Source organism: Ascidiella aspersa, chromosome 8 (assembly GCF_963924565.1).
Source record: "Ascidiella aspersa chromosome 8, kaAscAspe10.2, whole genome shotgun sequence".
Classification (NCBI taxonomy): Eukaryota; Metazoa; Chordata; class Ascidiacea; order Phlebobranchia; family Ascidiidae; genus Ascidiella; species Ascidiella aspersa.
In genome coordinates, this window is record NC_139454.1 from 13,351,155 (window position 1) to 13,377,440 (window position 26,286).

At 35.8% G+C, this 26,286-nt stretch overlaps 1 protein-coding gene across 1 annotated transcript; it reads right to left on the minus strand.

The window, feature by feature from the left end:
* Positions 1-939: 939 nt before the first annotated feature.
* On the minus strand, positions 940-16,771 carry LOC146136218 (alpha-L-fucosidase-like). Its single transcript, XM_083396019.1, has 7 exons — positions 16,039-16,771; positions 10,238-10,469; positions 7,613-7,863; positions 3,508-3,652; positions 2,329-2,529; positions 1,907-2,097; positions 940-1,811 (listed from the first exon to the last, which is right to left on the minus strand). The coding sequence occupies exons 1-7, from the start codon at positions 16,149-16,151 to the stop codon at positions 1,568-1,570; spliced, it is 1,377 nt and encodes a 458-aa protein (XP_083252145.1). The 5' UTR covers positions 16,152-16,771; the 3' UTR covers positions 940-1,567.
* Positions 16,772-26,286: the final 9,515 nt, after the last annotated feature.

Genomic DNA, 26,286 nt, shown 5'->3' on the forward strand with positions numbered 1-26,286 from the left:
TATAATCAATAGCTAATTAGCATGTAACACTTTGGTGCGAGTTCACGGGTTGAAAGCTGATTTACTTCTGTTTACCCACACAAAATTTGATTTGCAAAATATGGGCTATGGCCCCTGTGGCTCCCCCTGGCTACGCCTATGTATTGTATAGGCCCGGTGAAAAGGAAGTTTGTATACGTTTATTGTATTTGCATGGTATCTAAGATTTACACACAGCCTCTCAATCTGTGATTCGAGTGTTGATGGGCCATCAAGAGGACAACTAAGAGTTTTGTGGACAAATGTGACTATGACACCCGTATTTTTCAGAGTTAGTTTAAAGTTGGGAATAGCTAGCCTTTCTTCTTTGTTGTAGTGCGTTTTCTGAAGAATGACAAGGACTAGGGCAGATGATAAAAGAAGCTATCTTGCTACCAGTAAGTCCCTCTGTGTTGAACTGCCAAGTGGTGGGTCGTAGGTACTTTTCGGCAGCAGTCTTGCCACCTCGCCTTGAAATTGGCGTTTTCCTCTTCACCTAGCGTTAAACATGTTTAGACCTGGCAGGGGCTCAAATTTTGCAACTTTCAATAACTCTGTATATTTTCTTTAATACTAACTCACGTCCATGTAATGTCATTTTAAATTAATAGCCAATTCAGTTAAGTCCAGTCATTTTTGCTTCGACGATTATCCAATCCAATTCGTTGAAGCAAAAAGTGAACCAGGTGCAGTTGACGAGGTTACGGTCACGGTTCAAGTCGTCGTAATAGCAAGTCAACTATCGTGCTACCACCTACTGAAATCACTAAAGATACATTTTTTCTCAGAAAAACCCTTCAGGTAAAAGGTAAATATTAAGTCAAACAGGTGAATTTAACCAACCACAACAAAAAACATATTTCAGTGGATATCACCCTAAACGCGACTAAATACCACTGCATGTATAAATTACAGGCAAGATAAGTCATTTAATTTATTGTGGATGAAAATGACAGGAACTTGTAACATTGTCGCAAATACCGAGTTTACATATTTAGTTAAATACAATGTGTTAAAAGGGTATAAGGCAACAGACATGCATATTGAACTAAATAAATGACCATTCTTGATGTTTTACGCCTTAATAATTCAATATTTCAGGCAAAATTACGTTCGTCCGATCCAAAAACGCAGTATTAAAAAAATAAAAATCAGGGAAAGCTTCATCTTCGTTCGTTAATTTACTGTTTTCTTAAAAGATTATTTGAGTAATCGTTGTTTGCAATTAAAAGTTATGGCTATAATCAATAATGTATATGTCATTGTGATATCGATTGATCACGATACACCAAGAAGACTACCAGAAATATAATTTAACCTCGAGTGTCGTCTCCTAACAAAAACTTTTGGCTAATTTATTTAGTAAGATACTCCATTATACAAAAAATAAACAATATAGATACTGCATAAAATTTATACAAAAACAATAAAGAGGCTGAGAAGTATAAATCAAAACGAATAAAACAATTATAGTATTTAAATGTTGATTCACGAAATTTTTTTCACAAAAATCACAATGGAATGATAAGAAATATAATGGCTAGTAATTTTACATAAAGCCAGTCATGCGGAATACATATACCCACTTTGCTTGAATAGTGTCAGGGTCAACAACAGGAAGAACTATAGAAACCCCTGTGGGTTTTAACTCTTCCCATGAGAGATCCAAAGCAGCACCAAGAAGGTTAATTGAAGCTTTTGTCCCAGTTGAAATGGGGGAGCCAAGAGTCAGTATACCAGAGGCTGGCCATTCAAATACAAAAGCATAAACTGTGTCTGTGTTTTTCGTGTACCTGAACAATACAAAAAAGATGAAGTAAGTAAGACAAAAACTAACCATTATTTTTTTAGTTCTTTAAAAATAGAAAAAAAATGGTGGTTCATTTACCATACACCAGGTGTAATTGAATCATTCTGATGTTTCCATGGTTTGCTGTAATAAATTCCAGCACCATTAACTCCAAGCCATTCACCCATTTCCTTGAGACGTTCTTCAAATATTGGGTCGATAATTCCGTCCTTAGTAGGACCCACATTGATCAAAAGGTTGCCATTGCAACTAACAGTAGTAACAAGCTCCTAAAGTGAACAAACAATGTAATTGATCAATTTATTTTGTGCAACTTATTAATAATATATCTTTTTCTTTAACGAGTTACAATTCTGATCAAAAATACACAAGAGATGGACACTTGTTTTTAACAAATAATCTGTGCTGTTAACAAATGTAGTAAAAAATTCTCATACAATATTGTGGATTAGTAAATAAAATATATGTCAATTTTACACCATTTTCGAAAAGATTGATACCTGTAACAATTCTTTAATGGAAATATAGTTTGACAGCTGTGCATTTCTTCTAAACCCCCATGAACCCTTGTCAATTGTCATGCAATTTTCCCATTTGCGAGGTTGCAGAGTTCCAGGATTAAAATGGTCAGAACATGTTAAAAATCCTCCATGTTTGCAAAGTGTATCAGAACCCCATCTATCATTTGTAACCACTGTATCCTATAAAACAAAAATAAAACATGCTTGATAGGCTGTTAGCAAAGTTTAAAAAATGTCAACAAGCTATTCTGCCTTAAAAAGGATACCCATTCATCAGGATGCAATTGAGGATTGGCTGTCTATTCCACAATAATTGTGCGACCAAAATAGGAAGGTTAGATACGTTTTTGTAGATATTTTAAAGTGCAAAAAATATTTAGATTCTGCAGTGCAAATTTTTTGGCACTTAACACTTTTCCCAAATTTCCTGACTTACACTGAATTGCTATACCATTAGATGAACTACTTTACTGGTAAAAAGTAGTGGCGTGTTTCTCTGTGTACAGGGTTTCCATACGATTTTATACAATAAATTGAAATACATTGAAGGTTTTTTAAATATATTTTTGGGTTACTCATAAACATACCATGCACTTAAAAAAAATCAAAATGTTTTCAAAAAAACTTTTCAATATACTAAATAATTCAATAACTAGTCAAAAACATATAGAGTTTTAAAGACTTTGTTGCAACCCTGGACTATATTTACACAAATCCATCATGGCGATTGGCGAGGCTGTGATTTTACTTCACAACAAGTCGGCAGAAGTCAACTGTTGGTATAGATAAGTGGCTGTTACACTTTTGGTGTTGCAAGCCTTTGGCAAAGTTTTGCTGGCATCGTGATGCACACAGCGATAGTTATTTTACTAATCACTTTTACTGATTGATTTGTATAACCAAATAATTAATTGCTGCAGGGTTTAACTTGAGTTTAGACACAAAATGAAATCCTTATAATTATGTTTGTTCTACAAACTTATACTGATGCACCAGTGTTTTGCAACGCTCAGTTTGAAAATACCTGGTTTAGAGGTTTAAGTTAACTAGACAAGCTTTTGAAATGGCAAAACTAGTATATATATATTTTTTTTTTACTGTTTTTTCAAAATCTTAGCTTTTTTATTCTAATTTAAACAAATAGTCTATTATGTATACCTTGACAGGACTTTTATTGTAAAGCCAAGCAATGAATTCTGTGCTATTCCAGTATTTTGAAGTTGCTTCCCACTGCCCATCTGACCAAATAACATCAGGCTTATAGTGGTTGACTATGTCGTACAATTCTGGCATTGTTTTTTCTCTATTGAAAAAGTAAATCGTAAATGTAATAATACAGGACAGGGGTATAAAGACAGTCTAGTTGGCTAACACTAACGGGCTACAGGATAGTCCTGTGTTAGCATAGGCGCCGAACTTTCTAAATTCCAGGGCGTTTTGTTTAAATCAGTCCAAAATGCTTTGTTTATCAGTAATTACCAACACATAACAAAACTTGGGAGCAGATTTAGTGCTTATTCCATAAGTTATTATTGAAACAACGCGGTATGTCTCTCGTAATTTCGTCATACCAAATTGCAAATGCGCGCTAAATGCTGAAAGACAATGTAGTTCATCTATATTCTGCTTGCAGCAAAAAAGTGGTCTGTCAGTGAACGACATAATACTTCGCAAATACACAGTTATTTATTATTTTTTTGTTGTAGTTGCTGACAAGTCGTAGCATATCTGGAGATCTGGGGAGCAAAGCGAGCGCAAAATTTTTTGTGGCATATTTGGAATTTTCTTGAATTGCTTGAAAATTTTTATTATGTAGGCCTTATCGTTGTGTTAGTGCTGCACACCAAATTTGTTTTATGTTGTATTTTTTTCGCTTTGGATTACCGTTTTTATCGTACTTAGCGGCCTAGTGTGACTCCTGTTTTAAAATAGAAGAATTGTTACGTCACACCAAGAAGTGTGCTATACGGCGTATCAAAATTAAAAAAATAACAAGCTCAGTTAATGGGTTGAGATTTTACCAGATGAGGTTAAACCTTAAACACAGAATTCTTATCAGCGTTTAAGGATTAATCCTACATCAGGGTTCGGCAACGTTTTTTTACACTCTTGTCAAAGGTGGGTCCATCAAAAATGTTTCAGAAGTGAAATTTCACATTAACTGCACCTGTAAATCGGTCAAAGAGGCTACTTTTGAATGTGTTTGCAAATTAGAGTAGATGCAATTCAACTTACATGGAGTTTAGCTTAGCACTTGTCAGGGGGTTAGTGGAGTACTATGTGTTACTGTGATAAAACAATTTAATGAAAACCAGTTATACCATGGAAGCAGAATTAACAGCGGTCAATACCAATGTTGGAAATCGCAAAAAGTAGGTTGGTTATAACAGAGTTGAGCATACCCAGTATGGCAGAATGCTGGTGACTTGGCGACTATGTCGGCCAAAGGATCAGCCGAAAAACAGAAATTGGTGCTAACAAATTTTGCTATATATGCCTTGTTTATCAAGTAAATTTACTAGATCGGGGATATTTCATGTAAAATGACATCACTGGCATACTTTTTAACAAGCATTCCATGCAGAAGATCTTGAATGCAATGGGGCACTGTGTGACTCATAAGCTTGGCAAACAATTTATATTAAATTTGATTATAAATATTGTTGTTTTGAGCAAATTCATTGAAAATTTCTCCCAATTTAACCCTGATTTTTTGTGTGCTTTTTAATCTGGTTTTGAGGTACGCATATTTGTACTCAAGTATGCCCAAAAACAGCTTATCTATGTTACAGTATTTGAGTGAGAAACGCAGACATGTGCACCCCCGGGCCTCAGGTTGTACTTTAGCATGCCCCTTATGTATTTGTTAATGTCACAACAAATTTTGCCTCTTCGGCAAAGCTTTTTGTTAACTAATTTACTTGTTAATAGCCTTGTTCATCGCCCATACATGGCAATGTTGTGTGCGACCAAAAAACCTAAGAATTTAGGTAAGATTCTTCCAGCCTGGGCACACCCTTAGGGTTAGTGTTTATCAAGGGCATCAATGTGCTAGCTAGTTCAAAACAATATCACAAAATGAAAGATAAACCTACAGCTTAACAGACAGACAAATCCAAGGTAGTTTACAAAGTAAGTTATTTCAAAACAATTCATATGATGCAAATTATGCAAAATTATCTTATTATATTTATTTTCCATTTTGACCCACAACAAAACAATCTTAATTTTACCAGACATTGATATACATTCAAAATATTTAAACGACTTTTAGACAAAATAGGTTTTCAAAGAAATTTTTTATTGTGCTCTTGAAGTCGCCAACATATGTTTATATAGCAAGAGAGAGACATAGAAAAGTCACGCACATTGCTTCGCCTTAGGGGAGGCAAATCGGCTAAAATGAAAAAGAAATAAATCATTTGCTTCCAGAGATCACAAAATTAGTATGAGAGAAAGGCGAAGCAACGAGTGAGGGTCATCGCAATACTCTTGAAAATGGCCAAATCAATTTCCATTGCCTTTTTTTGTTTTACAATTTAGGCTGTGTTCTCCGTATAGGGATGTTCGAAGTAGAATCCCAGGGGTCTTAGAATATTAGGTTTCAAATCTAGGATAACGAATCCAGAATATTGAATCCTAGCATTTATTTATTAATCATTTAACTTCTATTTTGTTTTAGGAGAGGATTGATCATAATATTCAGAGGGCGTACAGTGACAGCAAAAAAACGCAAAAAACGTTGCTAACATATGTTTAAAAAATAATTTTCCACATGTTTACCATTCTAAACAAAGTCTGCCATTTGAAGCAGTTGTGTAAACTGTAATGCATAACAATATAAAAAACAGGATACAAACCAGATTGTTGCCAAAACCGAATATTTAGCTTGTCCATATAGTGAGTACAATGCAACACAATAAACTCTTCAGCAATTTAATCCTGTTTTTTACAGCATTGTTGTGTGTCAGTTCTCACTTAACTACAAACGTAATCTGCTATACAGTCAAATAATGTGTTGCAAAGAATACAAAGTTACTATTGCCAGTAATGAGTAACCAATACTTTACAATTACACTGTGCATAACCTCGCTGAATATTGGCCTAAAGTTGACCTGAAGTAACCCCATAGTGCACTTTGTCCAAAGACAGCACGTTTGAGAATGAACTTTTGCATCTGTTACATTTAAGGAAATTGTGAAATCTGCACCTGGTATTAGATTTTGCTTGCCCAATAACGCTTGATTGACACTTATCGCGAGATGCGAAGTAATTGATCGTCAAAAACACACCGCACTACCTAGCAACATTTAAAGTAAGCAAGGCCTTTACTTAAACTTTGCCACTCGCCGCAACCATCCGCTGTAAAACGAAAAAATTATATGGGTTCCAATCACGGTACCCGCAATAAATGACAAAATTGGAGTTAGATTCGTAACCAAGGATTCAATAAACTTCTTTGAACATCCCTATCTTTGATCGCCTCGACATGCAAAATAATTCTATTTACCACATGTGTAGCGCCACATAGTGCAACGTATTTTTGCATTTAGCACTCTGACGAACCCATAACATTACTCTTTGGATATGTTTATTGCAGCAGTAAACAGTTTTAAACAGTAAGCAATTTTATTTTAAACGGGTTACAGGTTTATCTGACTTTGGAATCACCTTTTGTGTGACCCTAAAAATCAAATCAAAGTCATCGTCAAAACACTGTGAAATTACAAAGTGTAATCAGTAACTTTGCGAATTAGTTTGTTAGTGGTGGCTTTTCAAGTAAAATTTATATTTTTGTCACATATAAAAAACGGTAATACACGACTTTAGCAAACTTACTTTGGTATTATGTTACTGTAATGGCAATATACGTTGCTGATGGTGTGCTTACCGCCTCATTATTGAACCCAAAAGTAACATAATATGCAACAGCGATGAACACCCAGCATGGATTGTTTTATTTTGAATAATCACAAAAAATTTAAGTTGGTTTTATAAATTATCGTGCCTATTGCAGGTGTAATTAATTTGCATAGTCGGTAGAACTACATTAGTCCTTTAGCAGTTAGAATTGGACTAGTAAACACTCTTTTTAACCCAGGCAATGCCGGGTATTTGTCTAGTTTACGATAAACACAGATTGTAAAACCTGGTGTATGTATAATTATGCAAAACAAAAATGTTTTAAAGCAAATAATAACGGATCAGTTTGATGCAATATTCAAGAAACGATAACCAGAAATTCAAAATGCAATTCACTTACTTGACAAAATTACTTGTCTTAAAACCATTTTTTTTATCTTCCAAATACAATGGATGAAACCATTCAAACAGAGAATGATAAAGACCAAAATGCAAATCAGTTTTTGCTCTAATGGCCTCTGCTAATTCCCCAACTAGATCACGTTTAGGGCCAACATCCATTGAATTCCAGTTCCACGAGTTCTTTGATGGCCAATTAGTAAAACCTTCATGATGTTTGCTGGTTAAAACAACATACTTTGCACCAGAATCCTGAAAATGCAAATCTAGTTTTTGTTGGTGTTTTTCTGAACCAGTAAAAAAATACTTATTAACTTATACATATAATGTAACATATCATATGTAATAACAATGATTCAAACAATAACAGGTTGGGATTTTGCACTTGCATGCTAGCCTAAGCAAGTACAATTTAATTTGGGTTGAGCGAGTGCATGTCAGCCAACTCGACCAACCCAACTGCTCAGTGCCACTAGCAAAAATAAGTTGTTGTTATCAGACATGTTAGAGTACTAGACTTATTTTTGATCTGTGACAAACTATCTGAAATGCCCTGCTCCAGTGTTCCATGAAATTTTTTACTGCAGAAGCAAATGCTCAAAATTTTGACTATTAGGAGAAATCAGTGTCCATGGAAGGCAAGTTTTGCTCTTCACTTGCATTCAGTCTGCTAACTTAATTATCAAGCAGTGCCATTGCCTTCTAGCAATTCATTTGTTGTTCAAATAATCCTGTAGACATACCATTTGTCTTTCCTTTGACATCATGAGAAATGTGGAAACTCAACTAACTGGTAAATTTTATAAAAGTTGTTGAACATAAATATGTAATTAGTTTTAATATCTCTGTCTTAAAAACTCCCAAATATAATAAAATGTACAAATAAATTTTTCTTGGTCTGCCAGTCGCTGGGACAGCGCAATGCTGTAGCAAAAAAAGATAAAACAATGTGCATGACAGAGCCCGTAACTTAAGCAACCGGCGTCACAATGCTTTTCAGGTAGAATGAAAGTAATTTTCTCCCAGGCAGAAAAAATTAGATGGTTTTATATAGATATAACTTTAACCAATATTTTATCCTATATTTATCCATGCTACTAATGTTGCTTTTTGTTCTACTGTACAATAGTAACAAACATATATAGTTTTTACTTTTAATTGCTATAGACCAGTTTATATGTTTTAATGTTTTGTTTATTTCTAGAGACTTGTGATGCTTTACTTTGAACTTATAAATGACTGAATTTGATTACGACAGGAAGGCCTAAAGAATATTCGCTTAAACATGTACTCTTTGTCGCTATTTACCTGCAAGGGCAAGGAGATTTATTTTTTCACAACAAGATTGGCGCCAAAATGTTAGCATGCCGTTCGCTAGTCTTTGTCCTGCCTAATTGTTTTTCACAAATGATTTTACCTGCCTTTTATATGTGTGGTGACATACTTCTCTTATTGTTGGCCTCAATTTTCACAGTACTATTAAATACGTAAAACTTTTTTAACATGTGCAGTACGTTTGTATAATTAGATTTAGTAATTGCAAACGAGTTAACTTTTATTAGACATAGTTTAAATAAAACTAATTTAGGTGCTTTTTTGTCAAAGGTGGTTTCAATAAAACTAATTTGGGCAGTTTTTATTCACCGGTAGGTTGAATAGAAATAATATGGGCGATTTTTTTCCTACTTGATTTAAATTAATCAAATTTGACTATTTATTCAAAACAACAGAGACAACTGTATTAATGCTCTGAACAAATAGGCAGGTTAAATTATTGGTGAAAATTAATTAGACAGGGTTTGGGCATTTGGGCAAGTGTTATTTCATCTAGAGGAGTGCAAATTTTAAATCAATATCCACCCTTCTTTAAGAGAATTATGGGAATTCACCCAACTGGAAAATTATAAGAATTCACCCAACTGGCAAAAAAATTCCAGATGCAAAATATAGTTATTTTGGGTCCGTTTGTTTTTTAAAATCAGATATAGTCTTTTTAATCATTGAGCTTAGTTTGTCCCCTGATAATGTTTGGTTCACATAAAGCAGGGGTGGCCAACACGTTGAAAGCAATCAACTGATTGATCGCCACATCTAAGCTGGTCAATCGCATCAATCATGTGTCGGATTTTTAAAAAGAGTGTTCTTCAAGCAATACTTATGTGAATATAACTAAAACAGTCCATAAACTTGGATAAAATCAAGCAGCACAAGTAGTTTAATAGGGGCTGTTAATCCAAAGACTACCAGCTTGTATTAAAAGGTTTTATCATACCAGTTAAAGTGCAAAATTTCTTGAAAAAATTATAACATTTATTAATAGGGTGTAAAAATTATGATATATTTACATATTTGTTGCACTGCAAGCAAAAAGTTTGTTAAAATTTGAAAAACAAATGACACTAAAATTCTTTGCTGTACCCTTATCTTTGGATCAATTACTACTAGCTTGTCTTGTAAATTTATGAAGGAATATCATCCAGGTTCGTTTTTCTGGCTACATAATTACCTCAAAGTATGACATTTGTATTTTATATTTTAAATATATTCAATAGTTTCAAGCCTTACACTAATTAACCATAAAACTATAATTCAAGCATACAGAACATAGCAAGACAAGAGTACCTACTTGAAAAGTTTGTGCCCATTTTGCTGGATCATAAAACGAAGCCTTAAATTCTGGTGCAAAATCTGCATATTGAAAGGATGGCTTATAATTCTGTTCCATAAAATATAATGCCGCAGGACTGGCAACTCCTTTCCAGTTCCACCAAAACCATTCAGAAGCGAAACCCTGTCCGAAACTAGGAACTGAGAAAACACCCCAATGAATAAATATTCCAACCTTTGATTCATCATACCTTAAACACATTAAATTCATAAATTCATGTTGAGCAACACTAAAGTGGTAATGATTTGTCTGAAATGGCATAATCATGTTTTTTTTTAATTTTAAAACTAAACTCCAGGGTTTCCGGACAGGGGCATTTACAAGAGTGATCCTACAGTTTTTTTTAGAAAGTTTTTTATTTTGGTGATGTCTAAGGCACGTACAAATATTCATCATTTCAGAATTTAAATTTAATTCATTTTAATTAAGATGTCACTCAGAATTTGACGTGCTTACTATTCTATTTGAATAAGGGATAAGATAATAAAATCTACTAAAAAAAATTTTCTGGATTTACGCCATTTTTGGACTTACAACAGTATTTGTTTTTAGCGATGATATATTGTTTATCTACAAACTGTTAATTTCCAATTAGTGTTACTTTTAACATTGACACTCAATCTATTTTTTTTTTGATGGGCAGCCCGACTCAATGGCCGAAAGGTCCTTTCGCTGTCATTGTGTCATTCCTTGTGGGTTTTTTTCAATGTTTGCAAAGATCCACAAAAATAAATTAAATCTGAATCTAATTATGTAAAATGCGATATAAGCTAAATTACAAATATAATGTTTACAATACAATAGCAACAAATATAGTTACAAAATGTACTGATCAAATTTGTGCATCAGAATAGCCAAGAAGAGCTAGTTGTATTTTGGTGTACAATATACATAATAAGCCACATCCATCTTAGGGGCTGCGGTTTGACAATCCCATGTATAATATATATATACATAATCCCAATTTAAAGATAAATTTTTTGCGCAACAATAAGAATCCCAATATATGAAAGCTTAACATTGTTTCCGGTATTGATTTTGGTATTAATAATTAAATCGGGCAAAATTGGTGTGCAAGATCTTTCTGGTCTGTAAATACAATGTGGCTATCACTGCTAAATATAGCTATATTTTTTAATTAAAATCACATACGAAAAAAGAGTCAAAGTAAATATGAAACTGCAATTCAATTATTTGGTGTGTTTCCAGAATGAACTGCATCAAACATTCAGTTGCTTGTCAAACAAACGAAGCCAAATATATTTAGAGATTACTAAAAGTTATTCAAAACAGAGCCTTGTCTAGGTAAGGGGTAATCAAACATTTTAGCAAAGGCCTGATAACTGTAAATGGAATACTTTCAACATAAATATTTTTCCATTTTTTTATTTTTCTATGGCATTAAAAGGCTTGTAAAAGTGTCTTGTTAAAATTCTGTTCAATTCCAAATTTAATTTGGCAATTCACAGGCGTTTAAAAATTACAGCAATCGGTTATATGAATATTAGTATCGGTTATTAACAATCAATATTTCCCATGTCATGTGTGGCACCGTCAGAAAAGTTCGATTAAGCGCTACACAAATTTTATCGTCTTTTGGTGCATAAATGAATATTTCTGCCAATTTTGGTCAGATGTTGCTAGGATGAAAGTTCGCGATATTACACAGATAAAATGTTGAATATATATATGAAATATTGTCAACATTCATATTTTTAAATAATTTTTCTTTTAATGGCATTATAAGGTTTGTAAAAGTGTATAGGTAAAATTACAATTTGAATTGGGCAAGTCACATCTGTAAAAATTACTGCTATTGGTTATGAATATCGATGATAAAAACACATGGCCTCAATATTCACCGCGTCATGGGTGGCATCTTTGGAAAGGTTTGTTCAAGTGCTACACAAATTTGTTAGTCTCTTGGAGCATACATGATTTTTTTCTTTGAAATGATGGCGAATATTAGTAGAGTCAAACCATATCAAATCAACACACCCATATGACATGACCTCCTTTAATTTTATTCAAATTTAACATGAATAAAGTAGTTGTCATTAAAGTGGGATTTACCAAATTTCAGCCTGATCGGTCGAGAAATGTAGGAGTAATGATAGAGGAAAGTTTTTGCATAAATTCCACACGAGGGCGTACTTTTAGCATTGTTTTGTTGATAACTTTTGACTGGAAAATGACAAAAGCTTTTGTAATATATCAAAAGAAAGGTGAGAATGTATAGCATGCTACTTATTGGGTTATAAATTTGCTTTAGACCAGAAAAAATATTATAGGTGATTTTGTACTGAAGTTTCAGGGGGTAATTGGATGACTCCTGACATAAAAATAATATAATTTTTTTTTTTCAGAAAAATTGTTTAATTACTTCTTTTTCATAAAACATTAACATTTTAGTGGGGTTTTGTCCAATATATTTATAAAAAATATGTTATGTATCTGTAGTAATAAAAATCTGAAAGTTGCATTTGCAAAGAAAAAACAGTTATAAAGATTAAGGAAAAAAGGTTAAAAGGAAAAAAAATTACATTAGACTCTTTGTTATTAAGTAATGAATAAAGAAGGTATCATTTTTAAGCTGTGCTGGCAGGCAATTGAACAGAAAACTAGTGACAATAAAAACTTATAATGGCTTGCAGACTTGTAAGGCCTAAACAATAACATATTGTACATATATATATTTTTTTGGTAATCTTTAAAATGAACTGTGACATTGGATCAGTGTTAAATGAAGATAGCAACTTCTAGTAAAGAGACAATTTCTGAGTTAACAGCTGAGAAGCTTAAAATTATAAGAAGAAGGTGTAGACTTACAGACAATCTTACAACCCTGTGTGTTGTCATACAACAAAGTATTTACAACATTATGCATATCATAACAAAGCTTGCTGTGACCTATTCAGCAGGCACCAAAATAATGAAAAATGTTAGAAAAATGTATCTTCAGTTTCTGTTTGGAACATCCATATTTTAATCTGGTGCCAGAAAAAAAATTCTGCCATCGTTATCAGTAAAAAAAAAAAGTAGTGTGTTTACAAATGGTGCTGCTGGACAATATAAAATCAGAAAAAATCTCCTAAATCTAATGTTTCATCAAGACTTTAATTTATATGTTAAATGGCATTTTTTGCAATTTCACATGGCAAAGGACCATGTGACGGGTTAGGTGGAACTGTAAAAAGATTGGCTGCTCGGGCAAGTCTGCAGAAAATTGGAAAACATTGTATACAAACCCCAAAAGAGAGATGCCTGATTGGGCCACATTATCTGCAATATTAATTTTTCATTTGTATTGAAAAAGAAAGTAGAAAAAGAATGTAGATGGTTAAGAAGAGATTTAAATTGGCTAAATTACAATTTGTGGAACCCAAAAGTACCACTGCTTTATTCCAGAGGAATTTTGCCAGACTTACATCAAGGTGTCTGAATTTTTTGCATGTTTAGATTATTAAAAGGTCTGGATTTGTGACATTCCTTAAAACAACTATTACACTGGGATGAGCAAAGGGGGTTTGTTACTTGCAAATACAACAGCCAATGGTGGCTTTCCTGTATTTTAGACCTATTAAAGAAATCAGATGAAGTGATGGTTACTTTTCTACAAGTTTATCCATCAGCGGCCACAGAAAGATTTTTTTAATTGACCAGCAAAGAACAACAAAATGCATAACATGTCTTAAATATGTAAAGCAAAAAACAAAATTTGACTACAGAAATGTGGAGTGGAATTTTGTTTTGTACTTGCAATTTAGTTAGGTCCAATGAAGAAATGGCTCAGAAAGTGGCAATGTATGTTATAGATAAATTTCCATAATTGAATAAAAGCAAAGAACACCATACCCATTTTCCTGCTAGTTACCAAACAAATATAACTCTTTACCCTAAAGAAAAAAAATCGTAAAATAAAAGTATCAGAAGTGCCCGTTTTAACGGTTACATTTTTTTAAATGTTTACCATGTAGGGGTTATGTCAGATACTTATGTTCAAAAGATCCTTTTTAGGCCTTTAAGGCACAAAATTACCTTTCAAAGGATACATTACATGTTAATCTAGCTTTTGTATATCCAAAGATATGGCTGTTTTTATGCAGAAACAGCGCCCTCAAGTGGAAAATATGCATATTTTTAAAACCTAAATAACTTTGCAAATACACAACAGACTAGAATAAAATTTGGCACACATCTTCAATTATTTTTTTTTTTTTTTTTTTTTTTTTTTTTTTTTTTTCAATATTTTAATTTTTGTTAGAATCTGAGAAGGTCATGTCAAAAAAGTAACTTTTTTGTGTTGATTTGACATGGTTTGACTCAGTATTGAATATTAATATTTTTTTTAATTGGGAAAATATAGACCAAAAAAAAAATTTTTACAGTACTGTATTTTCATGTGGATACCAATTTGTATTTGGCATAAAAACATATGTAGCCATTCTTATAGTTTTAGTATAAATAAATGCTAAACAGAATAAAATTTTTGAGGCTGCTATTCTGTTCCCTTTCTCACATCATTAGAGCTATTATCAACATCCACTGCATCCACATCATCCACCAAACTTATCATTTTCCTTACTGAAACAATCTTGCAGCTGTAGCACATTACTTTTAACTTGTAGGGTACATTCATATAAATAAAGCACCATAAAAATTAAAGCATGTCAAATATGTTTACTATTCATATTTAGTGGATCACCGTGTTGTCAGGTTTGGCTGTGGTGGATCATGGCAGAAATCATTTGAACACCCATTTGAACATTTGAACATGATATAGACCAGTGGTTCTCAACCTTTTTAGCTTACGGACCGTTAAATTTTAAAACAAGTTTTGCGGACAGGTGGACCTTCAAAAATCAATCCCAAAATTTAATAACGCAACAGTAATGCAACTAAAACACTTCTTAGCTTTCACATACAACTGGTCTTAAAGTTTAAGACTTAAACGAGTTGTAGCCTACTTTTAAACAGTTGTCCGAAACACTTGCAGCATTGTGACGTACAATGAAGTCCAAAGTAGACCGTTGACTCTATGTTAAGTGACAATGCTGCAAATTACGGAGCTGGCAAAGTTCTAAATTTGATTGATAAGCCTTCAACATCTTGCATTTTGCAATTGAGATATAAAATTCTAATATATTTGGCTGATCGGCAGAGAAGTTGACGCGGACCGGCAGTTGAGAACCACTGATATAGACCATTAAAATTACTGTGGTCAATTTTTTTCCCAAAAAATTTAAGACAATAAGTTTATTTTTCAGTTAAAATTTTTTCTGAAATTTTGTGTGCTGGGAAGCTTTTGGTGTAAAGGTCTTAAGTGTGTATATTTCAACAGGTGAGACATAACCACTTATTAACCACCGTACTATCTGAACTCCACTATATCGAAACTAAACAAACTGTCATTGCATTTCAAAGTGCATACTGCCAGATCGCTTATAGATTTATTGTACATTCAAAGTCAGCATAGCTCGCTTTCAATAAAATAGCTTACAGCGCAGTAAAAGCGCGTCTTGCAAGTAAGGCATGCATTTGTTTGTGACTGTAGTTTTTAAATCCAGCAGCCACTTGACACTATATAGCACAAGAGCGACTGCGTTGGGGATTGGCTAAGTGGAAATGCCGGCTTGCCAGAACGGTCAGCAAAGGAAAACGGTATCAAGGTGAAATATTTAACACTTTACCAGACGAACACTCAATTTTACAAGCACAAAACAGACATGCGTCGTTTCTATGCAAGTGTAATATCTTACCATGATGGTAAAGGTCTGGTGTCCAGTGAGTCCCATGTTGGATTATATGTTGTAACACCTACCACACTCAGTATTACACAGCATAAAACGGAAGCACTTATAAAAACATTCATCACACAGCAGCCTTAAAATAGGATTGCCAAATTTGAATTTGAGGTATAACTAAACCGTACGAAATAAAACAAAGTATTTATATAAAACGCAGAAATAGACATTTAATAAAGACACGTATCGGGTAAACAATAAATTGAAACTTGCACTCAGCACATGGACACTCGCCTGGATGAAATTACACATGCTAAAGATGTTACAATACCATCTGCCTGCTCTGCTAAATTCTTTCCTACCGAAATATTATACACCACTGGTTTAAGCTTTATTTTCTATTTTGATGTGTTTACATAGTTCGCCTAGTGGGGGCGCTATCTGAACTGGAATGCATACGGTAGGTCAAGGGTTCTTAAACTTTTTTATCGCGGACCCCTAAAATTTTCTTTTACCTCGCGTGGACCACTGTAGGCAAAAAAAGATTCAAAAATGACGTCAGAAATTGGCGTCACAGTACAAATAGACTTCATAAATTTGCTGATTTTGGTCCAAAAATGTTGAAGTGAAGTGGAGTCTAAATACATTCAGTGCAAAACCTGTTTATTTTTAATTAAATTGTTTTCTTTGATTAATTGATTACTTCTTAAATATACGCTAATATTTCAACTAGGCCTTCATGGACCGATAAAAAATACTTCACGGACCCCAAGCAACAGGACTCAAAACCAAAACGTGACTTGTGATATGTGCACGGTTCGGTGCACATTCGAAGGTGCAGTTTGTGCACACATTGTGCACTTGCCATATGAACGCGAACCAAAACGTGCACATTGTGCGCACAAGGTGCACTTACGATATGTGGCGATTAAGTGCACATTGTGCACTATCGCTCAATGTGCAACTTACATGTACCAGTGCACGTTATACAGTAAAATAAATAACTTCATATGAAACGATTTTTTCGATGATGTTTTTGTATTGAGAAGATCAAGTAACGCATGTTATCTTTCGTGTAATTCTTTTTATTATTATATATTTTTTAATTGTGTCCCAATTCTATGGATTTCCGATTATATGGAGTGGATTTATTATGCATGTTATTTTTCTATCGATTCTTTTTTATAATTATATTATATTTTTTTAATTGAGTCCCATTTGTATGGATTTTTGATTATATGGGGTAAATTTACTAAAAAAATAATTTAACAACTGGAGATAACTAAACCTGCAAATTTAGCCTTGAAACTTGTAAAAAAAAATTAAACGTTCATAATTTTTATCTACTCTGCTTATGTGGGCATGGTTATGACGTCATTGGGTATCGGATTGTAAAGCCTTTTGTCCACGATATTGGTTATCGGAATAAAATGTCAAGTTTTGGGAACCCCAACCCAATTGCATGTTGATAGAACCTTTTAAACGTAAGGCAACACTTCTTGTATTTAAAGATCTATGTTTGACCATTTTTAATCTAATTCGACTTCAATATTGCTTTTTAATTTTTTTAACTTAGAACAAAAAATGTTAGAATTAGTTGAACATTGAATAGCGATACGTCAGCTTAGATTGTTTGTTCTTTAAATGATCAATGACTTCTAAAAATAACTTTCGTAATTAGTGGCTCTATCGACTCTGATTCACTGCATTTAAAAAAAATTCAAGCATTTTTATTATGAAATACATTTAAAATGAGTGATTGTACAACGTTAAGTCAGGCCATAGTTCCGTAAATTAAAAAAAAACTTTAACACAAAAGTTTATTTTACAAAACCAGAAAATTGAAGGCGTCACGGCACGCATATAGCACAAAAACAATTAAGGGAACAAAAAATACTCACTACAGGGCATAAACCAATCGTAACATAAAAAATGGAAATGGTTGAATACAAAATTTTTAAACAAAAAGCGCAACCTAAACTGCAGCAGCAATATTTGCGAAATAACCTACTTTAAACAAGATTATAAACGAAATACTATCGATAGATAGGTAATATAAAAATGCAACAGAAAAAAATTAAATATAACCTCAAACGATAAAGGAAAATGGAATTATAGTAAAAATAAAAGAAAAATGAACAAAAAATAAAAGGCTATCGAAATTAAAAAAATTAAAAATCAATTACACTGAAGGGAAATTGAAGACGAACGTAGAAAAATGCTACAGAAACATAAAAAAATATATAATGTTAGATTACAGAGAAATAAAATTACTGAGAATAACAAGTAAAGGCATACATTTATGCATCATCCAAAAATATAAAGAATCAAACACAAACTGAACAACGTTCCCCTAGCTTTATTTTGCAATTTTTTTCCACGTTAATTAATTGCACATTGCAAACCTATATTTCTTAGCCACGTTAACATAAAAACTTTTACTGCAAAAGTGCACACTTAAGTTTTTAGCCCTGCACCTGAATGTATTCATTTTCCTTTTCGTCAAACACTTCGAGCAATCAATACTTGTTTAATAGCCCTGTAAGTGACATTATCTGACGACGACGTGGCATGCCATAGCATTGTTTTACATTAAAATATCGCTTTTCGTGTTTGTAAATATATATTGCAGAATTGCTCATACAATTTTAAGTAACGAAAAATCTGGCGAGAACTGCGCGGTTCTTCTCCACGGAGATCGTTTTTCTTTTATCTGTATATCTCTAGCCACAAATCCTACATCTGCCTGTCTGTCTGATTTTAAGTTCGATTATAATCGGCTGCCGGACAAATACCGCCTTACCATCACAAGCGGTGGAAAAAGTAATCAGTGAACACAAAGTGTGAACCTTTTTAGCCACTTTTGGCGCACAGGCACATTAAGAGCACATCAAATTCACGTAAGGTGCACATTAGATGCAGCATCAGCGCTTTACCTCCGTTGCGAGGACACAAAGTCAAAGAAACTTATGCTGCGACAACAGCAGGGTAAAGGTACCCGAAATGTGCGAAATCCTTTTCTAGCAATTCCATAGTAGGTTTGGATGACATGGACTGCGTTCGGTGAATGCACGGATACTTCGAGTATGCATCGATTACCACCAGCCAATTGTAGCCCATAAAATTTACTGCATTATCAATGTGAATTCTGCTCCACGGCTTCTCTGGCATCATCCACGGATGAATGACTGATTTGGTTGGTGTGTTCTGGTGCTGTGTACAAGTAGTACATCGCTGGCACAATGACAGTATGTCTGCATTAATATTTGGCCAGTATACGGCAGTTCGTGCCAATTGCTTCATGCGCTGAACACCAAAGTCTTGGAGTCGAAAGGCTGAGCGGAATTACTATTCGCGATCCATAGAGCAAACATCCATGGCAAGTACTTACCGAATAGGATATTTTCCGAAACTTTTCCGCTTCATCCTCAGCACTTCGATTGCATTTAGGTGGCCAGCCTTCCATTGTAAATGGCACAACACGCGATAAGACAGAATCCATTTTGGTTTCCTTCTGGAGGGTGGCGCTATCGGCGGGCTTAACTTGTAAGCTCAATGTAGTGATGGAGCAAACTGTGTCCGGACGTCATCTACACTCTTCTCTCCGTCGAACTCTTTATCTTTACCCACAGTTAAACGACTGAGTGCGGCAGCATTGCCGTGTTCTGACATCTTTCTATACACAATGTCATAGTTAAATTGACCGAGAAAAGGTGCCCATCTTGCGTGTCGATTTGCCGCAAGTACCGGAGTAGGCTTGCTGGGCCCGAATAGTGCCAGTAACGGTTTGTGGTCGGTGACAAGAATAAATTTCCTCCCGAACAAGTACTGGTAAAACCAGTTCAAAAATTATAGAAAGTGCTTCCTTTTGAATTTGACTGTAATTGCGCTGAGTGGTTGAAAGCGTCTTTGAAGCATTAGAAATAGGCCTTTCAGTACCGTCAGGATGACGTTAAAATAAAACGGCGCCAATTCCCACATTAAATGCATCGCATTCAATTCCGATCCAAAGCGACGAATTGAAGTGAGTTAAAACATTATCTTCCGAAAGCCAAGCTTTTAACTGATCGGAAGATTTTTGTTGAACCGCTCCCCATTTCCAAGAAATGTTCGACCGGGTAAGTTGATATAAAGGTTGTGCCACATCGGCAAAGTTGGTCGGAAGAAACTTTCCATAAAATTGAACTGACCATAAGAATGAACGTAGAGTTGTTGACTCCTTCGGAGGTGACATATTCAATACAGCATCAAGCTTGAAACCTTTTGCAATTCCACTTTTAAACAATGTATGCCCCAAGTATTTCACTTTGGGTTGCGCAAACACACATTTCTCCAATCGGCAGCAAAGCCCTTTGTCATGCAACCGGTGGAAAACTTGACGAAGATTTCGAAGATGTTCCTCTGCACACGAACCAATGACTAAAAGATCATCCAAGTAGTCAGCAACTCCTGGAATATCTTTTGTAAGTTCATTAATTTTTTCCTTAAATATCCTGGAGCGTAGTGTATACCGAAAGGTAAAACATTTTGCATAATAACTCCACGATGTGTGCTAAGAGCAAACCTCTTCCGGCTTTCTGGTCCGAGGCGTATCTGATTGTACGCATCAGCAAAGTCGTTTTTCGTGAATGCATATCCACCTTGTAGCTTGCGTAACAAATCTTCTGGAAGCGGCAAAGGGTGGCGGTGCGTGGCATGTTGCGGGTTTACCGTCACCGAATAGTCACCACACACTCGCAATCGACCGTTGGATTTCCCTGGAAGCGGAGTTTTCCGTATGGGGACTACAGGCGTACCCCAGTCGTTGAACTTCGCTGGAGTCTAGATTCCTTTAGCGATGCCAACATCATATGCTTGACACATCTTGTTGAAGAGCAAACGGAACTGAGCGAGCTTCACAAAACACAGGCTTCGCTGCGGATTTGAACTGTACCTTTAATTCAAAGTCCTTTAGAGTTTAGACAACCTAACTCTTCTTTAAATCGGTCCGGAAATTGACTGCAAAGTTTCCGGCAATCCCTTTGTAAATGAATATCCGGTTGAGTATCGACAGATAAAGCACGTATAGTGGAACAACATCGATAAATATCAATTTGTCCGCTGATATTTTTAGCGACTGAATAGCATTTCTTCGAAGTAAATTAAGGTTCGGTATCTTAGATACGTGGAACTCTAGCGCAGTGGTTCTTAACCAGGGTTCGATCGAACCCTTGGGGTTCGACGCAGCTGTTTCAAGGGTTCGGCTAGAACAGACCTGGGAAACATGCGGCCCGCGGGCCGCATCGGGCTCGCCAAGCAGTTTAATCCGGCCCGCGGCTTATTTTCCTTAACATATATAAGCTAAGTAAAAACAAGTGAGAGTTCGACATATTTTGTTGTATCGTAAACACTCTTTTCAGGGCCGGATTTAGTCCGGCAAATGTAATTTTTAGCCTCTTTTAAATACTGAAACGTAAATTATTTTCGCGCTTCGCGCGAATCTCTTCTGTCTTTCTCGTATGTTCAACGCGCATCTTTGCAGACAAAAAGCGTCTTCTGCACTGTGGCAGTTAAATAACTTAGCTTAATATTTATATACTTTGGCGCTTATGTCGAAAGTATTACGCCTATAAAATATAAACTAGATACCGACGGTTTTCTGAACTCTAAAATATACCGTTTCACATTTTGTCAACCTAATTTAGTGAATATGATGTTGTGTGTTTCTCCCGATGGATAAACTTTAATATCAAGCAATGTACATTTTTAATTTGTGCTCAATCACGTCCCCCTCTAAATCTAAATTAATTTTGCATTTTAGAACAAATATAGTCGCATTTTTTTTCCGGCCGCCACAACATTTTAATCTTTCTCATGCGGCCCGCTGTTAAAAATAGTTGCCCACCCGTCGGCTATTACGTCCTCTGAAACATATGCTGTTATTTCAAGCTAAATTCGAATCTTTTTTATGTGCCAAAGTGTCATGTAACGATATAAATTGAAAGTTTGACCAATTTAACCTACATAAATGCAAGTTTATGATTTGAATATGCCCAGTTTCAGCTGCTAGGAGAAAGAAACGATACTAAACGAACATTTGGGGTTCGACGAACGCTTGCAGAATAACATAGGTGTTCGACAGGTTACCAAAGGTTAAGAACCACTGCTCTAGCGTATACACTTGGTTTCGTCATATGCTGCTTGTGCTTGAAAAATACCGATTAGGCGCACTGAATGCTCTGTCGACGAATTAAAACGATAAGTAGGCGTCTCCAGCGTTGGACTGCCAATTCGCTTCCATGTATCAACAGATAAGAAGTTGCCGGTAGTTGCAGTATCAAGCTCCAAGCAACACATCTTGTCTGAAACGTAAATATTGACGTCCAGCTTCGGAGTTGCCCCCAATGCTTGAAATGGGCTTCACCGTATGAACCACGCTAGATGGTTTTGTTGACGCCAGTTTCAATCGACAAGCCACTTCCAAATGACCGATACGTCTGCAAAATTTGCAAATAGAACTTCGGTGACGACATGTAGAAGCAAAATGTCCAGACTTGCCACAGCGATAGCAACATATGTTTGTCGTGGCTTTGCTGTCCCTCTTTAGAACAGACTCGTTGCCGATCGAGCAAATCAAACGCATGCGACGGGTCTCTGATTGCCGAAAAGTCGCAACTGATTGCCTCAAGACGAATGCGTGCAGTCAATTCTTGAACAGTCTCACCAGGCTTTCGTTGCCTATTGCTCCAAAATTTGAACCTTTCCCGAATGACGAATCGCTTTGGGTCAAACTGGTTCTTCATAAAACCCTCAATTTCGTCAATAGATAGATCATTAACAATTTTGGACGGGCTGCCCTGAAGTGCCTAGTTAGATAACAGCTTGTAAGTTGTAAGAGTTTGGTTTGTTAAGAAAACCGGAGCCTTTCGTTCGTCCGGGACCGCATGTGCTTTGATAAACGTGCTGAACCTCGACCAATAATCATTCCATAACTCAGACGTAGAATCAAATGGATTGAAACTTGGTACTGCTTCGGATGACGTAGCTGCTTGGGGTAGCCCAGCCTTTTCAACCAGAGCCATCATTACATGCATTTGTTCTTCGTAGCGTCTGGACTGTTTTTCGTGACGTTTGGATTGTTCATCCTGGCGTTCTGCTTGCTGTTGTAGTTGTGCTTGCATGAGCTTCAATATTTCTTCCATTGGTCAAAACAAAAGTAGTCATAATAGTCAACTGCGTAGATACCACGTTCAGAAGACCTTGAATCCTATATCCTCGTCGCCCAAACTCTGTTGTGTTTCTAACCTCTGTTTGCCTCGGAAGTATAGTAACAGAGTCCAAGTAAGCCAATGGTTTAATTCGACAAGGAATAATACAGGGAAGGACACGAGCATTTATAGGCGAGTAGTCGAGTAATTTACATTGCGATACAATTAACGTACAACACAATCAAAAAGCCCGTTTATATGCACCTTTCGCGGGCAGATTAGATTAAGGTTCAATCCGGATGGAAAAGTAATCCGTTCCAGCGTCGTAATTACATGACGCGAAATTCAAGCCAGCTTAAGTGTACAAAATGCACTGATATATATTACGTAACATTCCAGTAAACTTATGAAGCACAACCGCTTTTTCGGCAAAAAAAAGAATTACTTGCTATAGGTTTTTTGATTAAGTACGCTGTTGACTGTATAGTGCTTCAGTTTGCCTGGCACACAGAATGTAAGTACAGGAAAGTTGAGCTAATGTGTGCTGGTCAACGCTATAAAGCAGGGGTCGGCAACCTTTTTCTAGTCGCGGGCCAAAACCAAATCAGAAAGATCTCTGCGGCCCGCACAAAATGATAACTAAGAATCGTGTTATTTTCATGTTAGAATAACTGTGAATCAGCCGCGCCTCGGATTGTTTTTGCACTTGAAAACGTGTGTAATACTACTAATGAAAAGTGTAATAAATTACTTTGAGGGAACGCGATAACATTTAAAGTTGCTAGGTCAGGGTTTGTTAACCCTTTTTATTCAAGGCAGACCTGGCGAGCGAAGCGAGCGCGATTTTTTTTGGTATACCGGCATTTCTTTTAAATTTCATGCAAGTTTTATTACATTGCCGTAAATAAAAAAATGCTGGCCTAGAAACCTACCCAGCGTTGAGATAATTAATAAATCAATGCACAAGATTTGGGTGAAAGTGGGTCAAGTATTGCTATTTAATAACATTGCTTAACCTACCCAAACGCGCATCCTAACCCAATAATGTTCGCTGGGGTAGAATTCTAGACCAGTGCCTTAAATGTCCTTATGATAAAAATAAGACTAACAACCACACTAGATATACTTTAGCAGCCTAACTAGTGCATTTGCTGTTCTCCCCTGTCAAAAACTAGCAACTACATTTCATTTCGGAAATACTCTACTTCACACTTTGCTGTCGTAACTGTTAAAAATATAGTTAAGCTTCAACGCTCAATTTCGGCCGTCAGCGAAACAAACAGATTAAGCGGCGAACGGATTGAAAACCACTTCTTTTGACGGATTGAGAAACGAGAGAACCTAATCCATTCCAGCGCCAAAACGAGAGAGAATAGATTAACGAAATGGATTTGAATCCGGCTTAAACGTGCATATAAACGGGCTTAATGATTACAAACACGTGACTAGAGCACGCGGCTCAAGAGCCGCGGGCAACCTCTCGCAGGAGAACCATGTGAACACTCCATGACACAAATTTTACAGTAATTACAACGACGCGGGGGCTCTCCTTGTTCCGGGGCCCCGATGCACTCTACCGGCTGAACCGGTAATAGTTACGACCAGGGCTGCAGAGTCGGTTAAAAATAACCCGAGTCCGACTCCCGAGTCCGGCCCGGACCGGACTCTACAGCCTGTATTTCATCAAATTACGTAACTAAACGTGGATCTTCAGCAATCCACTTATATGGTTGTCAAATAATTCATTCACTCACAATACATTGTTGGAAAATATTCCACCATATATTATTCCACCTTTACAATTTCCATTTGGCGGCCATATCAGTTTTAAAATTTGGTACTGCGCATGCGCATGTCGGACGTTAGACCTTGTAAAACTACCCGAGTTCCGAGTCCGACTCCAGCAAAAACAAATCGACTCCTCGAGTCCCGAGTCCGACTCCGCAGCCCTGGTAACGACCATGCATAGATTGGACATCGAACGGTTTTATAATTTAATAAACATTCGTAACATCGTATTTTCTGTTTTTTTACTGCTGAAACTTGAAGGTCGTTTATATTGTGCAATTGTTTGGTAACCTAAACTTGCTGAGTGATTTTAGTTAGCCTCTTCGAAGAAATCTTGAGAACTATATAATGGGTGCCGATATCGACCAAGGCTAGGACCCAGAAGGGCTTGGTCACAGAATAAGCCTTCCGTTTCAAAAATACGGGTAGTTAATCGAGTTGTAGGCTTATGTAGCCTACGAATAGGATGTATAGCAGGCAATGGTGCTATGGTTGTTTCTGAACTCGTACCCTTCTGAGCCCGCGCTGTTCAGTTAGTAGGGCGACGCTCCCGGTATAGCCAGAGGTCGTGAGTTTGAACCTGTAGCGACAGGGGTCAATTTAGAGGTTAATTGAATATTTTTAACGTTTATAGAATCTGTGCATTTATCAAATATGTTATGATTATGTTATGATTTATGATTCTGTCATTCTTGCTCGCCTTTTACTAAAAGCATCCTCCGTTTCTGCTGCCGCTTGAGACCCGGGAGTCAGGCTCTTTCACATATGATTAATGTATATTATGACTTATTATTTCCGCTTTTCGCCGCCTGTGAAATGTCTCTCGGCACGTTTCACAGTAATCGCCAGGTAAAAACTTCCGCACCTTTTTGAGAATAAGCTGCTGTAAAATGTCGCAGTTTTTCATGCAAATTTTCACCTTGTTATAAGCAGCGCGTTATATCAATATATACCCAGTCTTGTCTAGTTAATACAGTAAGCGGTTGTGTTGCTTGCCAGCTTCTGGCTGGCCAGCTCAACACCAGCCAACAAAAACTGTGTGGATTTGTAATCAGACTACAGCAAATACCTTGAAGTAATAGTGTGGTTGATTGGTCGAGGCAAATTAGTTTAATGAGACTTGCAATTAAACGCTGCTTCAAATTGTTGCCATCGAGTGAGGAAGAAAGAACTGAGGGGGTGGGTCAGATTAATGAGTCTTCATTTATATAATTGCCAAGATGAATCGACCACACTCCTTCAAGATTTGAGATGGCCTGTCTTCGTGAGGCCAGATAGGTCCAATTCT

Coding starts and splice junctions, on each gene's coding strand:
- LOC146136218 (XM_083396019.1), bottom strand. CDS start 16,151: ATGAATGTTTTTATAAGTGCTTCCGTTTTATGCTGTGTAATACTGAGT. Junction 7,864..10,237: donor AATGGGCACAAACTTTTCAA/GTAGGTACTCTT, acceptor TTGCATTTTCAG/GATTCTGGTGCAAAGTATGT. Junction 1,812..1,906: donor TCAATTACACCTGGTGTATG/GTAAATGAACCA, acceptor TGTATTGTTCAG/GTACACGAAAAACACAGACA.